Below are 16,042 nucleotides of genomic sequence, written 5' to 3'. Positions count from 1 at the left end.
CTAGGCTACATGTACCTTTATATTTTTAGATGTGTGGGGTAGAATTTTGCTGTGAAGTATTTCAAGTGAATCATTGATATGAAAAAAGCTGTGCATTTTGATTAAAATTGTGAATAATTTATAGGATTAAGAAAGAATTTGCTGCTCTAGTTAAATAAGATGTGAGTACAGACTAACTTGGAACTATAGTTTAAACTAAAACTATTGATTTGACTTGAATTTTGATAGTTAAGTTTATACACTTACGCAGATTATATTGATTAAATTATCTATTACAGCCGAGTTTTATATTTAAAATGGATAAGAAGTGGTTTAATTGTAGGCATATTACATTTGATCGTTTGCAATATTATAATCATGTAGATTTGATAACCATGTTAAAGTGTTACTGAAGACTAGGATTAGAACTATCGGTTTATGAAATTTAATGGCTTGAAGGTGGGCAATAAAACTATGGCTTTTACAGCAAAAATGCATATTTTTAATCTAAATGCATTTGTGTTAAGAAAGATATCGGAATGGGTGATGGGGATGAAAACTTCAAGGGGTTCGCCAGACGTGGTGCTTTAAGACAGAAAGTTCACAAAGTCAGGGGACATGAGTTTATTCCTCGATTTTTCAAACAGTTTACTTTCTGTGGGCATTGTACAGCATTTGTTTGGTAAGTTGGTTTTCAAAGCGGATAATCTTTATCACTTGTGCAATCTTTGATATACCATGTGACAGCAATGCCTTTTGGCAACAAATGCCAATATACCTATATTCAGTGTCGTGGCCAGGAATATGGATTTTGCTAAACTACTCTACATCAGTGGTTGTCAAAAGGCATGAGTTAACAGTTATTTGTGTTTCTTGTATCAATACAACCACGACCGTTTTACAGAAGTGATTTACTTTTTTCTTTTCCGAGAATGTGCAATTCAGTTTGTCATTTTCGATCATATTTTTTAAATCTGCAAGATCATAAATATTTATGGGCCCGATTAATCTTTTGAGGAAAATAGTGCGCGTTGTTAGCTACACTTCTCCTGGAATTAAATAATTAATGACTGAAATCGTACATTATAAAGGCATTTTTTAAAACGTTGCATGCAAGGGTTGCATACCTTACATATTTTGTAAATCTACTTCGGAATTTGTTTGCGGTTTTCATATAACCATTTTTGCGGTATCGCCCTGCTATATTGTTCTGCTTCAGCGCGTTAATTCGGCCAGGTGTTATACACAGACATATATGTCGTACTTACCGTTTAGTGCAAAGAGCGATACTATAAGTTTGTATGTCTTTTTTTAGAAAGAGTCAAAAACATTTATGGATGATTACCGTATCTGTTCATGCTTAAACGCCGCATGCTTCGCAACAAAGCGCACCAGGGAACAGGTTTACCATCAAATACAGTGGTAACTTGGTCGCTGAGCTGAAGCCGCCGTTTCTGGTAGTATGTTTGTTAATGGACCAATTACCGTAATTTTCAGAATTGTTGGCACGTATTTTAGAAAATTCGAAAACTGGGTAAGCGTCTTTATGAAGTCCTTGTTCAAGGGCATTGCGGAAGATGCCATTAGCCGCAACAACACAAACTTTGAACCCCACTTTATATTACCAACTTGAAAGAAGATATGCCACTTTAGGTAAAAGCAATGCATAATATTCCCACAATAATGAATACCGGCATGGAAAGGCATATATCGCTACCAGGTAGCAATTGCATTGCCTTGTTAGTGCTTATAATGCCCTTATTGACATATCGCAAAGGTCGAATGCGTGTCATATCGCGAATTCAGGAACCTCTTGCCTTTTAACGTTGAAAGGAAACGCCAAACGCTTTTTCAAACTCCATTCTTCATATTTCAGCAAGTATTTTGTTCGATTGCACAAGTTGAATTTTTAACATCTGGCATCTGTTTGCCCTTGATTTTTGATTTTACACGCTTCAACTATTCATTTGTATTTCTTTCTTTCAGGGGATTTGGAAAGCAAGGATATCAATGTCAACGTAAGTAATTGCATTTAATATGACACTTGTACTTACTACACTGTTTACCCATGGTTATCTTTGCAAATCGGTAATGTTGTTGGTGACACATCAGCGGGGATGGAAGTTGCCTTTCCGGCATGTTTATAATTTGGAATTGCCGGCTGTAATTGTATGGTTTCCCATTGACATTGAATTTGAGGGGGTGAACCATTGCTACTTATTAATTTGATTTCAGACTTGAAAGGGCGTTTCACGCACGTTCAAAGCAGATTTTTCTCTGAGAATGCGCATGTATACGTGGTTTCCAATTACTAGTAGACCGTGGACCTCGAAAATAAACAAAATTATGCGCTCAAAACAAATAAGCCTGAGGTATGGCTTAAAGCAGACATGGGAAAACACGTAATACTGTTTTACTTACGTTTTGCAATATTCAAAGGCAATGCTTGGAATAGTGGTGTTTGTCTGACGCATAGTAAGCTTGGCTATGAATCAGCATATGCTACACGCGTATGCTACACACGTGTTTAACGCGTTGGTATCTGTGCCATTGGTTAGGTATTTTACTGTTGCCGATGTACCGGTGGTAGTGATATAATGTTGCATATAAATGTTATGCACTGTACTGGTTATAATGCGGTGTTTCCTCAAAGAAACCGTTTGGGAGCGACATTTGCAGCACTGACAAAAATGCAGTCCAATGAGATTTTAATTAGTTGGCTGCCAGCTTGATCAAGTCCATGTTTAATACAATCTGTACACGGTAATGCACTCATTTCAATGTACTTATTCGCCAAACGTGAAATTGTCGATATTCTGATTTTCCCTTCATGTTTCTAAAGTCAAGTTTTGTCTATCATGTCAAGTTGCAATACATCGGCATTAATGGCCGCATAATTATAACATCAATATTCGATACAGTATCTGGTTAACTAGAACGCTAGCTCACTGAAAAGATCCATTTAACAACCCACTAGTTGCCATAGTTACCGCAGACCAATTGAAATCCGACCAGCCAACGTCACTTGATCTTTGTTTCCATTTACACGGCCAAACCAATTTGCTAGCATGTTTTTTCAATAACACCTTCTATTGTGACTTTATGATGTGAGTTTTTTATACATAAGCTTGAATTTAAATCAGTCTGTCTGTCTGCCGGCCGAACAGCAATTAATATTTTGCGTCTACAAAATCTTACCCATCGTATTATTAATTCTCGTAATGCAGGTTGGTGACTCCCATGCGGGAGCAGATATGCCCAACGTCCGATACTAATAATCTTAATTGACTTATCACTTATTGCCAGCTGTGGCCATTTAGGACCAACACGAGTTACTTGCCCTAATTGACCCAGTTTTTGAATGCTTTTGAAACTGCATTAAGTATCAGTACAGTAGAGATTCAAGTTGTATATTGTTGTGACAGACCGTATCTTACTGCTCCAAAACGCTTCCAAAAATGAACAAAAATTGTCACAGTGTGTTATAGCGTAGAAGTATCGGAGTTGTTTTGTTCTATGCTCGGTCTATGGCCATTCCAGAGTTTGATATTCACTGTTTTTGCCGTTTCTATTTACTAATTCATTAATTTTTATCAATACTTTGATAGACTGGGAGCTTAACCAAAAGCTCTATTTAATTTCTCACGTTTAAAACAAATTTTTGTTGTGCCATGAGTGAATGCCAGAACTACAGTACCGCTTGCACAGTGCAATGGCCGCATGGAGCCATGAAATATTTATATTACTTACTGGAAGTATCGCAAAATTGTGAATAAAACGAAGAAAAAGGTTGTGCCGGAGGTCTGACAAATATTCGCCTGAAATTGATAAATCGATTTCGTACCGATTCCATTCCAAACTTCTTACTAACCTTTGTTGGGCGGAGCAGTTGCACGGTATTTGCTCAAGGAAATATGATTATAAATCGTTAGATATTTAAATTGTGATGTTTTCACTTAAACTGTATGATTACACTGATTAGCTTTGCACGGGTTGCTCAAAGTCGGAATTGGAAGGATTTTTATGTGCTTAACCGGGTGTGGTTACTGTAGGGAACATCATTTGTCCAACGTATGAGCTGTAAAAACAAATAAAGTGTCATTCACAAAATTGTCTATATTAGTCGATGTTGTTGTTTGTCCAAGCATTCTCATAATCTGTTTAGTTTAGTCATTAAAATGAAATAAAAACGTTTGTAGGTGGAACTTCACTTGCGTTGGAAATGTAGGACCGTGTTCATTTGCCGTTTCAGGCACCTTGTTTCGTTCAGGGCAGCCAAATGTTGACTATCGCGTATTCGGAAATTCAAGCCTTTTCACGTTCACCGAAGTGCTTCCAATCGTATGTGTCAAATGTACCATTTTCCGACTTGACTTGACCCTGGTCATATGACACGCGACTGCCAAAGTTTTTGTAGTACAACGTATTTTGGAATACAACCTGTTCGCTACTTAACCTCATGCCATGACATACGTATATTTGAAAGGCAGCCAGCCATTGTTTTGACATTTGTCAGTGTGCTTGTTGTACGTCAAGTAACGAGAGTTTGTCGCATTGCCGTTACATTGCGATAGCTCTCATTTTGAAGTTTCCTATATCTACCAAAAAAACGTTATTCTTGCGTAACTTGGCCGTGTATTTATAGATTTTCGCATGGTTGCTAGTTCTGGACGCACTGAGTCATAAAATTGCTACCTTTAGGCTATTTAGTAGTCACTAACTTTTCAACTCCAATAAGTGGTTTTTGACAAAAGCTTTTACAAATTTTCTCATTGAATCAGATACTGGTTAGTTTTAGCTTTCGTGTCATTAACCAACATTTGACACTGTGCACTTGGTCAAAAACAGTGCAAATGCTGCAATTTTTGTATACGACGCAGTTCGTCTTATTCATGTTATTTTGTTTTCAGTTTGCAGATTTGTCGTTCACAAACGCTGTCATGAATATGTTACTTTTCCCTGCCCGGGGATCGACAAAGAAGAACGAGGGGTAAGTGTACGTATTCACCATGCCCCATGTGATAACTATTTTTCTCGTCATGGTTATGTGCTAATATGCTTCAACATTTGGTTTGAGCTGCAAGCTGAGGAACACTGCACGCGCTTGAGCATACATTGCTGGCCAAAAAAGTTCAGGCGAAACTCGTGCGCCGTTTTCACATCTTCTGCGTCCCAACCCCTTGCTGTTATAGTCACTCCTTTGCTCGCCGTGTGACATCAGTTCCGTTTCAAACTTATTCCTGTCGCAGGGTTGCGTATGCTTACTTCCCGTTCAGTATTTGACAAATTTGTGCGAGACGCAGACCTGTACAGTACACCGAAGCGACGGATTGCGGAAAATACATCATAAAGCGTTGAATTGACACCCACCCACCCTTACCAACACATCGTCGTAATTGAGGAAGCACGCCAATCACTGTAGCGCATATGCCTAGCTACATGGTTAAAAAGCTGTTGAATGGAAACAGCTGACCACATTTCATTTACTGTTTTTCTGGTTAGGTTTGGTTAGGCGTTTCGCTTACATTAGGCTACATACCTGCAAGTTGCATGCACAAATGTACGGTGATTATTTAGCGCGTCATTAATGAGTCATACGTTAACAAAACGCATCGATGTGAAACACGCAGTCACCGGCTTGTATTTTACTTGTTGTATGTCCAATGAAGCAAATTTTCTAATGGGCCACCGCTAGTAAAACATCTTCTCTGCATGTTAATGGTGTTTGGTTTTAGGAGGTTAAGAGTCAGCACAAGTTTCGTGTCGCATCGTACACCTCACCAACGTTCTGTGACCATTGCGGCTCGCTTTTGTACGGGCTGGTTCGGCAAGGAATGAAATGCACTTGTGAGTACAGCTGCTGTGATGCATGCTTGATGCTTTGTCGTTATTCTTGCTATGCAGTGTGCATTGCAAAACATTTTGTCCCAGCTAAACCTTTTCTTATTATTTATCGCATTTGCCGTAATATAGCAACTTTAACTTGTCTGTTGGTGTTTTTTGTGTGTAATGGATGTAATTTAATAGAAATAATACAATTTGACTAGACCTGACATGGCTCAAATGTTATCAAACAATTATGACGTAAGTTCCATTCTTCCATTGGATGGTTTTTGCGGTGCAACTATACAAAGAGATTTTACGTTTCATCGTTTTTTTCAAGTCTAATTGTTTTAATGCCATCTTTGAATAAGACACAGCGCACGTGCCTGACGACATTGTATTAAAATCGACCGTAAATTTACAAATTGACAATCACGTTTTCTATCTTGCAGCTTGTAATTTGAATTTCCATAAGAAATGCATACCCCACGTACCCTACTTATGTGGTCGAGATCACACCGAAAAGCGTGGACGACTCCGCTTGGATGCTTCGATCAAGGATAAAAAATTAACTGTTAAAGGTTGGAACATGACGATTGTTTTTGTCTAAAATCCCCGACAGCAGATTGCGAAATGAAACAATTTTTGTTTTAACCGTTAATTTCTATGGCCATAATTAACTTACAAGTACAGTATATCTCTCTCGAACTACACTTATAGCATGTGCTTTAGGACTGTACGATAAGATGTGTGTTCTCCTGTTTGCTATAAGCTGTACTATATATCCACATATATATATACTATATATCCACTCAACTATGTGAGCTGCTAAGCTGCTATATATCCACATTTCACTTCTCAGTTCAAGAGGGGAAAAATCTTGTCCCGATGGATCCAAACGGACTATCTGATCCCTACGTGAAAGTGAAACTGATACCAGAGATTAAGGCTAGCAAACGCAGCTCGAAACGAAAAACCACGATCAGGGAAAAGAATCTTAATCCCAACTGGAACGAAATCCTCACAATGTCAGTTGGTTAATTTCTTTCTTCTTACGGTCACATCAAAGATCACAAAGTTTCCAATAAGGTTTCTTTGTAAGCAGCTAAGAATTTATGAACTAAAAGGATTACTCAAATCTGTACTGCTTACGCATATATTATAACTTACTTGCTTTAGGAAGGATTTTTTTTAATCCTCCCAGTGTAAAAGGCTCTTTTTTGAAAAAGCAAAGTTGTTTGGCTAGATTTACCTACCACAGCTGTACAGTGAAGAATTTTCAAGTGTTGTTGAGTAAATGAAGTTTTTCTTTACAGACCACTAGAAGATTTGGATAAAGACAGACGTCTGTTGGTCGAAGTTTGGGATTGGGACCTAACCACGGCCAACGATTTTATGGGTTCACTGTCATTTGGAATTTCCGGTATGTTTTACCCGAATCTATATTAAGCCGTAAAAGAAGCTGTTCAATACACATAGTCCATATATTGTTGTATGCACAGTATCCTTCCGCCTTACGCTACGTTAGCATTACACAACCGTATAGTCATAACACGAGTCTTTGACTGCAAACAGTGTGGCAAATGCTGTGGAAGTCTAGATAACAGTGAATTGCTTTTGCTGCTGTCGAGATTCTGTTTTGCAAAGCTGCTTGATTTACATAACCATCAGCATTGTAACCTGATGGCTTAATCGATAACTTTATTAACAAAGCTGTCATTAATGGTGTAAATGTGTTTGCTGAAATCATGTTAGTTGTGCGTGGCGACGACTTACCGCACAAGGAAGTGCATTGAAAATGCCAGCACCAGAACAGTATCACTGCTTCACTACTGAACGACTTCTGCTGAACGACTTGAATCAATTCTAACTAAGACAATTATATCCATAAGTTCTTGCTCGTATCGCACCAGCTATTGGCCTATTCTGCTGTTTAGGGATTTTTCTCTGCGATAACGATCTTCATTTAATGCAATTAATTCGGGAACACCGCACGCACACGTTAACGCACTTGTGTGGATCCAACCTATATTTTCGTTGAAAATCTTTCCCGAGACACTGATAGTTTTCATTAATTTTCATTAGTTGTTACCAACTGAACATTTCAGTTCTTTAGGAAACTTTCAATTTTGTTGGACGTTTATTGTCATTTAACAGAGTTGTTGAAAGCTCCAGTCGACGGCTGGTTCAAGTTGCTCAGCCAGCAAGAAGGGGAATTCTACAACGTTCCCATTATTGACGAAGGTGTCGAAATGGATCGTGTAACTAAGAAACTGGAGGTAACCAAACTGAACGTCTATCACGTCCCGTACAGGTTGTAAGAACTCTGCTAGGTTTCCTCGGCGTGATATTGCCTTTGTTACTTGCAGTTGGTTAGTTTTACTGTGGTTGTAATTTCCTGTCTTCACCTCAGCGTTTGAAATATCATTCATGCAACCAATTGCACCGCATATGTGAGATATGGGAAAATCGCAACTTAAATATGTGATCATGCGGTTTCGATATTGCGTTAATATACCACGATACAGTAGAACCTGGTAAATATACCCACACTAGCATAAACTCTCAGAATAGGTCATGAATTGCAGCAATCAGTCTGGCAATGTTGGTTTAAAAAGTCAGATTTAGTCGTCTCACAAAGAAAAAGACGAATAGAGTCTTTTTAATTTCGATTATCTGCATAGCAACAAAGGCTGGAAGACGAAAAGAAGCGACATGAGCAGAAAGAGCAGACGCGGAAGAATGTAAAGCAGCGGGAAGACGGAGCAACCATGGAGCGACTGAAACCAAGCGACTTTAATTTTCTGCATGTTTTGGGCCGGGGAAGTTTTGGAAAGGTAAGTGCTATTCGTTTTGACTTTTGTCTCCCGGGAAGGTTCACCACTAATTCCCATTCAACAAATCACTTCTTTCTATAGGTGTTGCAAAATTCGGATTTCTTTTACTTTCGCTTACTTATTATCGCTACCTTTGGCATGAAATTGCCAAAAAATGTGCGCGTTTCTAGGTATCTTCTTAGAACATTACTCATTTTTATGACTCAAATAAACAAAGTTGATGAAAATGGAAACTACGTTTTATTGACCCAATAAGCAACTATTAATACGACGTCATAAAACTTCCCACTCGGACGCGATACTAATTATATTGAAGTACGCCATTAACGAGAAGCCTTTAACAGTTTGGAAGAATCGATGTATAGCGTCATAAAACTTTTACTAAAACTAATTGACCTTGTTTTGGTGTCAGGTGCTTTTGGCCGAGAAGAAGGGGACGAACGACATATACGCAATAAAAGTCTTAAAAAAAGACGTGATTGTACAAGACGACGACGTCGAATGCACAATGATTGAAAAGCGCGTCCTGGCCCTTCCGGATAAGCCTCCTTTCCTGACGCAACTGCATTCCTGCTTCCAGACCGACGTAAGACTCCGTTTGCATACACTCTCCAGCTGAAAGTTGTGTTAGCAAGCTTAAGAACATTACTTCTATGTTAATCAGGATCGTTTGTACTTTGTCATGGAATACATCAACGGAGGCGACTTGATGTACCACATACAACAAGTGGGCAGGTTCAAAGAGCCACAGGCTGTGTGAGTATTTCTTCATCAGCATGACATTTTTCGATGCAAAACCACGTTACACCACCCTCGTACATGCTAAAAGTTTGTTGGTACCCAGTTGAGCGCCCTCTAAACGTTGCTTTACTAGGCTGAGCTTTTTGTAAATTCTTTTTCAGGTTTTACGCCGCCGAGATCGCCCTTGGTTTGTTTTATTTGCACGACAAAGGCATCGTTTACAGGTAATCTTAGATGCTTAATACTCCAAATCAGGCATTTCTTGTACTTAAGCGTTAGGCTTCATCAAGCACTTCATGTTTTTATTGGCCTACCCTGTTTTTTCTAGTAACCACTGTACTCTCCCCACGCAAAATTCCACCCGGTGGCATAATTAGTTGTGTGGTGACCTTTCTTAACTGGTTTAGTTGTAAATATCGTCTTATAAAGCTGATTGTGATTTATCATCCAAATTTAAAGTTTTTTAAGTGTGTGTGTACGTATTTCTCACGTGGAACATGGGTGCAATTGTGTGTGGGTGCGATTGCAAGGGAGTCGTTCTTTTTAAATTTAGAGTTGCGGTATGCCACGCACTTTTTAAACGCTGTTCTTGGCGGTATACAGTGGCGCTTGCTGAAAGCGTAGTCGGTGCAAAATATTTTAAAAAAGTTGTTGCCAAAATAACAGGAAACATGTGCTGCTAATTTCCATTTTGTTTACTAAGATAACGGCTGCAGATAAGGCCGAACAAGGGTGCGATAGATCGAAATACGCAAATTAATACTACTTTATTGGCACTGCTGTGGTCATGCTGTCAATGACTACCATTAGCGCGTTAATAAGGAGACTGGATTTTATTATCCACAGCCTGATGGCATTGCCTTTGAAGCGCTTTGTTCATCATTCATAAATAGCGATCGTTTGACCCGATACTGCTCAAATAGTTTCTCAAATGCCTGAAAAATTAAATTATTAATGCCGGATGTCATATATTCTGGCCCCGACTACAAAAGTCAATTTTTTTACTTTGCTATAGAGACCTTAAGCTGGATAATGTCATGTTGGACGCATCCGGTCATATTAAGATTGCTGATTTTGGTATGTGCAAGGAGAACATATCTAATGGTAATACCACAAACACTTTCTGTGGAACGCCAGACTATATTGCTCCCGAGGTACTTCCTTAAACATTGTATACTGTTGCATAAATTAAATATCTTATACGTAAGCCTCATTTGCATTGTTTTACATCGGCCTATCAATCGATTTTTCCATGAATGTACATTAACCCGATATTTTCATATTTTGAGTCATTTACTTGCTTTATGTAGATAATAGTTTACGAGCCGTATGGGAAGTCGGTCGACTGGTGGGCGTACGGTGTGCTGCTCTATGAAATGCTAGCTGGCCAGGTAGAAAATATACAGATTTACTCCATACAAAAACCAGAAAACTTGTTGTACGCGTTCCTTGAATGCGTACGTTTTTTAATTCAACTGCTAACATTTTGTCTTGTCCATACGTCATCGTATGCGTAACAACCTGTGTACGTCATCAGCCTCCATTTGATGGAGAGGACGAAGACGAGCTCTTCCAATCGATCATGGAGAATTGCATTTCTTATCCTCGGTCCATGTCCAAGGAAGCTGTTGGCCTGTGCAAGGGCGTAAGTCAATTTAGCTGTATACTTCATGCACATTGCACACTGTCTGTCACTCACAAAGCGTTTGCTCTTATCGGCGCTGTAATGCGTTAATTAAAGGATACATCTTGTTTATTGATTTAATCATTTTTTTGTGGCAATAGACTAAATAGAGCAATACAGCTCACGTGTTTCACCCGAAGCGCTGGTCACATTTCCGTTCATGAATCGCGTTGTTTACATTTAAAGGTTATATTTATGATTCGATAAATGTCACATGTTTTACGTACAACAACATTTTCACCCTGCATTCTCAATCAGTATTTAACTCTGTTTGACGAGTATTCGACAGAATGCGTGCAATTTGTCTGTAAAAGTACCACTGCTGCTTAGTTGCCCTCACAGTGGTTAGTTTTGATATGATCCAGAATTGAAATTTCATTTCTACTCTCAAACGCCAAACATCATTTGTTAGTTAAAAATGACGCCAAAAAACTTTTTTTTCAGCTTCTTCAGAAACATCCATCAAAGAGATTGGGGATGAAAAGCAAGCAGGAGATCATGGATCACGCTTTCTTCCGGATGCTCAGCTGGGACCGACTCGCTGCCAGAGAAATCCAGCCTCCGTTTAAGCCGAAAATCGTACGTAAATCTTTACGATCCTCCCATGAAATTAAATGTCGTTTGCATAGAACCACGAGGTCTATTCATCGATCGACATACCGTCTTGTACCGCCTGGGAATCAGGATACGTTTGCCGCATTTAAATTTTCTTGCTTGGTTAAGCAGGTCGGCGACCCGGTAACGGTCGCCGGTGGGAAATAGTTTCATTTTTGCGGCGAAAAATCGATAAATTGACTGCCCTTTAGGTTGACCATTAATATACCAGTGTTTTTGAAGTCGTACAATTTTATTTTAATGGTGGCTTTATGACGGTACGGAGGTCCTAGGTAAATTGTATTGTCCATTATACACAGCAATGTCACCGTTTTTCATTTGATGTCGTGCATTTCATGTTTTTCATGTTTCATCATTCTCGTACGTTGTCATCATCATTCTGACGTGGAACCATTGACCTGTTCATCGTCGATGTGAACCACGTCATTGCTAATGACATCATCGATGAAATCATGTAACCCACAATCAAAAATTGCCAACAAAAATTTCTTTCACTTGTTCAAACTGCAACCAAAACCTCCAACGGAAAACAGAGCGGGAACATCACTGAAAATTTTGACAAGTACTTCACCAAAAGCAAGCCCAACCTGACCCCTATTGACCCGGTGTTCTTAAAGAATATCGACCAGGACGAGTTCGATGGTTTCTCTTATTCCAACGACAACTTCCATCCGGTCACTCGCTCAGACCTCGTCGTATAATGGATTTTAGAAATAGAACACTTCAGTTATTGGGGCTTATCGTTTACGCAACCCAACGATTTTTGACTGTTGATCGATTTTATTGCAGTAAGCATAATTTAACGCCGGCATTTATTTCTGCTTATAATCACGTTTTTTTGTTCAGAATCTAATTACTGTATTGTTATATGCGGCAAGTCGGTCGAAACTTTGTCTGTAATTTCTCAAGCGGCTAAAGCAGGTGTTGTTTGTACTTCTGTTGTCTTTTCCAGCGACGCTGATCGATGTTAACTCAATTACAGTTGCAATGGTCTGGCTTCTGAAAAGTATTGAAGTAATTATCTTATTGGTATCACAAACTATTAGCGAGGCTGCCTATTGTATGCTTCAGTATATGACTATTGTAGAGGTAATATTGTACTACATCGTAGCGCATATTGTTAGAACGTTATGTGTTGTTGAAAAATTGCACTAATAATGACGACACTACTTAGCATGTGTCTTTCTGTTTGCTGCTTGCTTTTGGCACTGTTAACAGAGCGCCATTGTTGTATTAAGGAATGAATGAGTGAGTGCTGTGTAAAAACGTAAATTCCCCATTTTAGAGTATTGCGATGGCTGCCAACAGCTTTTTTAAGTCAAAAGACGATTCGTCTCCCGAAAATTGCAATGTTTTAAAAATTTATGTCACCCATACTAGTAGGGCCCAAGTTAAATTTACTGGTACGTCATGATCCCGTTTTCTTTTCCTCATCAAATTATCTTATTTACATTCCATCTTTGACTTCAAGACCGTCATTCCGCAATCGCTGTTAGCCGCTTTGATAAGTTATTCCTTGTGCAATTACGTCAGATCACCGAAATGCAGTTGTTTCTTCACAAAAGAAATTTTTTCATTAATGCAATAGTGGCTACAGAAACAACTTTGCTCAGTATTACTGGTTTTTGTACGATGACTTGCTGCCTTTCACTTAAACCGCCAAAAAACGTATCCACAAAGTTTTCATTTGTTCCCAGGAGCCGATATCGCGTTGATGCCATGGAATTAATATTCAGTAACACATTAATACTAGAATGTTTGTCAAAAAGTACTACCGCTGATTGTAAGGGTGCATTGTTAGGTCCGATGCATGTTCTTTGTTGTATCGTAACCTCGTGTCTCTGAATTATTATCCTTAATCATGTATTGTTGTGTATGCGCAAAATGTTTGTACTTAGTAATTTTTCTGTACTTGAAATAGCATAATGATGCCTGTCTTGTATATGAGACAATATATTATAGAGAAACGTGTATTACTAATATTAATTGAACATTTTTCATTTGAATGAGCTTCGTTGCATATACTCCTTAGCTAGGTTTGTTTTATTACACAGCCATTCACCCCATCAGTACTACCAGTAACATTTAGAACGTCACAATTACAGACGCGTAGGCAGTTGTAGTAAATTTGGCTTCCGTTGGAATGGGTCTGGTAATTTAGTTTTTTTGTGACGTATAGGAGCGTGCCTTTACTGTATAAACTATATAGCTAATATAACGGCCTCGTTCTCCAACACATAATACGCTTCGCATACCAAAGCTTACCTGAACCTCTTTGAATGATGCTGTCTTTCAAAGTTGGCCGGAATATATAACTTATCTAGAATACATTTTATTCTTGATTTTCCATAAGTTTTCATCAATTTTTTTCTTTTCAGCCTGGTGGAGCTCGGGACGCGAGTAATTTTGATCGGTCTTTTACCAAGGAGCGAGTGAAGTTGACTCCCTGCGATAAAACATTCATAATGAACCTCAATCAAACGGAATTCGATGGTTTCAGTTACATAAATCCTGCTTTTGACTTGCAGTGAACGTTTGTAGAAAATATGTCTAAGATCCTAAACATCGCAGTTAGACTGAAAAGTAGCTAATATAATAATTTTATCCTACGTCTATTTACATATAACTAAACATTCTGTAATCGTGTTTTGTGACTTTTTTGCCATTTATTTCATTGCAAATGAGATTTTTTACGTATTTACTACTTTCTTTGTATGAAAGCATGAAGTTTTTTGTGTTCGTGTCTTTTGTCAGTTGGGATACTCCTTCAGTCTATATTTTTGTTATTGTGTAATGTGTAACCTACCGTTTGTTTAATAGGCTGATAACGCACCAGGCTATCAATGGTTAATGAACGCACTTATCAATGGAGTCAGGCTGAAGAACAATCGATTATGCAATAACTAACAACAATCAACCCTAACAAGAACACGTTTAGTTAGCATAAACAGTAGTGTAAATGCGGTTATTAACGCCACTACGCAATCAACTTACGCAGTTTTTAGGCTATTATATATTTTTCTTTCATCTGTTGATTGCATGCCGTTATTGTGTTGATTTCTGAAAACCGCTCTTACAAGGCAAATAACTTACATATGCTTACAATACTCTGCGTAAACAAAAGTTGATTATCGATAATTATATTGATACGATAATTATCGTCCTGAATAAAATATGTGCCACTCGCCTCTGTATAAATTAATTGCCTTTAAGTAACCTTCCAAAAATGGTGAATTCCGCCCATTGAAATGGGTAAAAGTGCGGTAATATTTTTCCATTCGAATGGCAGGAAGTATGCCTTTCTTACTCTAGAGTAAGACGATATGCATTTGGAATGGGAAGATGTTTACTTCGGCAGAAATATGTTTTTTGGGAAACCCCATTGCTTTAAGCAGGTCAATGGGCGGAAAATAGACGAATGGGTTACACAAACCATACTTCTTCCGAAGTAAACTTCTCCCCATTCCAAAGGCATATCATCTTACTCTAGAGTAAGAAAGGCATACTTTCAACCATTCCAATAGGAAAAAATTCCCGTACTCTGGCCCATTTTAATGGGCGGAAAGTAGACGAATGGGGTGTATTTTTAATGAAAGATTTTAAAAAATTTTTTGTTTTGCTGAAGCATTTAAAAAGATTTTGTTGTGTAGTCAATAGTTTAACATCCATAAAAGTTTGGCTTGGAATCAATACACAGTCCAGCCCAAACAGCGCTACGCCACTGCGTTCAAAGACTTTTCTCAGTCAGAGGATAAAGATTATTATCATAATAGTATTAGTAGTATTATAATAGTATCATAATAGTATTATTATTCCGACCATACCATTACCATACTATACAGTGTGTTGATCTGGACTATCGGCTACAAATAAAAATTCCTTTTCTACGCCATACGTAGAAACTTCTCTTTTGCGCATGACGTCATGTTTCTTTCTTTTATTCTCTTGGAGCATATTCTACTTTCTCCACGGTCACGGTTCACTACATAACAATAAACATGCAGACGACGACAATGATTTTCAGATCTGTTTGCTGCTGGAACAGATTAGTCTTATTATTAGGGTGCAGTTGTTGGGATCCAATAGGTGTTAACTTTAATTGAAATTAATTAATGAAATCAGGTGAGAGTTTTAGGTTCAGCAATTAACTTATTTTCAGTTCCTTGAACTGATAATGCTGCTGTTTTGTATCAAGGCATGGCTTAGCCTACTTGAGTTGCGCGGGAAGATTTTTTCGTTCACCACATTTAAGGTGAAAAAGAAAATGAATGGATGAAAAATTTAGATAGACCGAGTCATATTGTATTGTTTCATCTGCGCATAAAATTTCGCTCCACGCGCATAATAAAAACTTTACAGATTA

At 38.2% G+C, this 16,042-nt stretch overlaps 1 protein-coding gene across 3 annotated transcripts; it reads left to right on the top strand.

Annotated features, from left to right (window-relative positions):
- LOC143461749 (protein kinase C beta type-like) lies at nucleotides 1-14,746 on the top strand. 3 transcript variants are annotated; one of them, XM_076959599.1, is made up of 18 exons: nucleotides 1-161; nucleotides 511-661; nucleotides 1,966-1,997; nucleotides 4,890-4,969; nucleotides 5,715-5,826; nucleotides 6,255-6,383; nucleotides 6,665-6,830; nucleotides 7,119-7,225; nucleotides 7,960-8,081; nucleotides 8,487-8,639; nucleotides 9,052-9,225; nucleotides 9,304-9,395; nucleotides 9,542-9,604; nucleotides 10,396-10,534; nucleotides 10,691-10,771; nucleotides 10,918-11,025; nucleotides 11,509-11,643; nucleotides 14,058-14,746. In XM_076959599.1, the coding sequence occupies exons 2-18, from the start codon at nucleotides 519-521 to the stop codon at nucleotides 14,208-14,210; spliced, it is 1,989 nt and encodes a 662-aa protein (XP_076815714.1). In that variant the 5' UTR covers nucleotides 1-161; nucleotides 511-518; the 3' UTR covers nucleotides 14,211-14,746. The 3 variants fall into 3 exon arrangements, with proteins under 3 accessions (XP_076815714.1, XP_076815712.1, XP_076815713.1); XM_076959597.1 differs by lacking the exon at nucleotides 14,058-14,746 and adding an exon at nucleotides 12,213-13,685 and having other exon boundaries at nucleotides 2-161; XM_076959598.1 differs by lacking the exon at nucleotides 14,058-14,746 and adding an exon at nucleotides 12,213-13,685 and having other exon boundaries at nucleotides 2-161; nucleotides 507-661.
- Nucleotides 14,747-16,042: the final 1,296 nt, after the last annotated feature.

This window comes from Clavelina lepadiformis, chromosome 6 (assembly GCF_947623445.1).
Source record: "Clavelina lepadiformis chromosome 6, kaClaLepa1.1, whole genome shotgun sequence".
Lineage (NCBI taxonomy): Eukaryota > Metazoa > Chordata > Ascidiacea > Aplousobranchia > Clavelinidae > Clavelina > Clavelina lepadiformis.
The sequence above is the reverse complement of the archived record's forward strand: the minus strand, read 5'-3'. Positions and strand labels throughout refer to the sequence as shown.

What these genes read in the sequence shown, in the direction of transcription:
- LOC143461749 (XM_076959597.1), top strand. Translation starts at nt 519, where the DNA reads ATGGGTGATGGGGATGAAAACTTCAAGGGGTTCGCCAGACGTGGTGCT. An exon ending in GCCGGGGAAGTTTTGGAAAG is followed by an intron (nt 8,640 to 9,051) that starts GTAAGTGCTATT and finishes TTTTGGTGTCAG; the next exon opens with GTGCTTTTGGCCGAGAAGAA. An exon ending in ATGAAATGCTAGCTGGCCAG is followed by an intron (nt 10,772 to 10,917) that starts GTAGAAAATATA and finishes GTACGTCATCAG; the next exon opens with CCTCCATTTGATGGAGAGGA.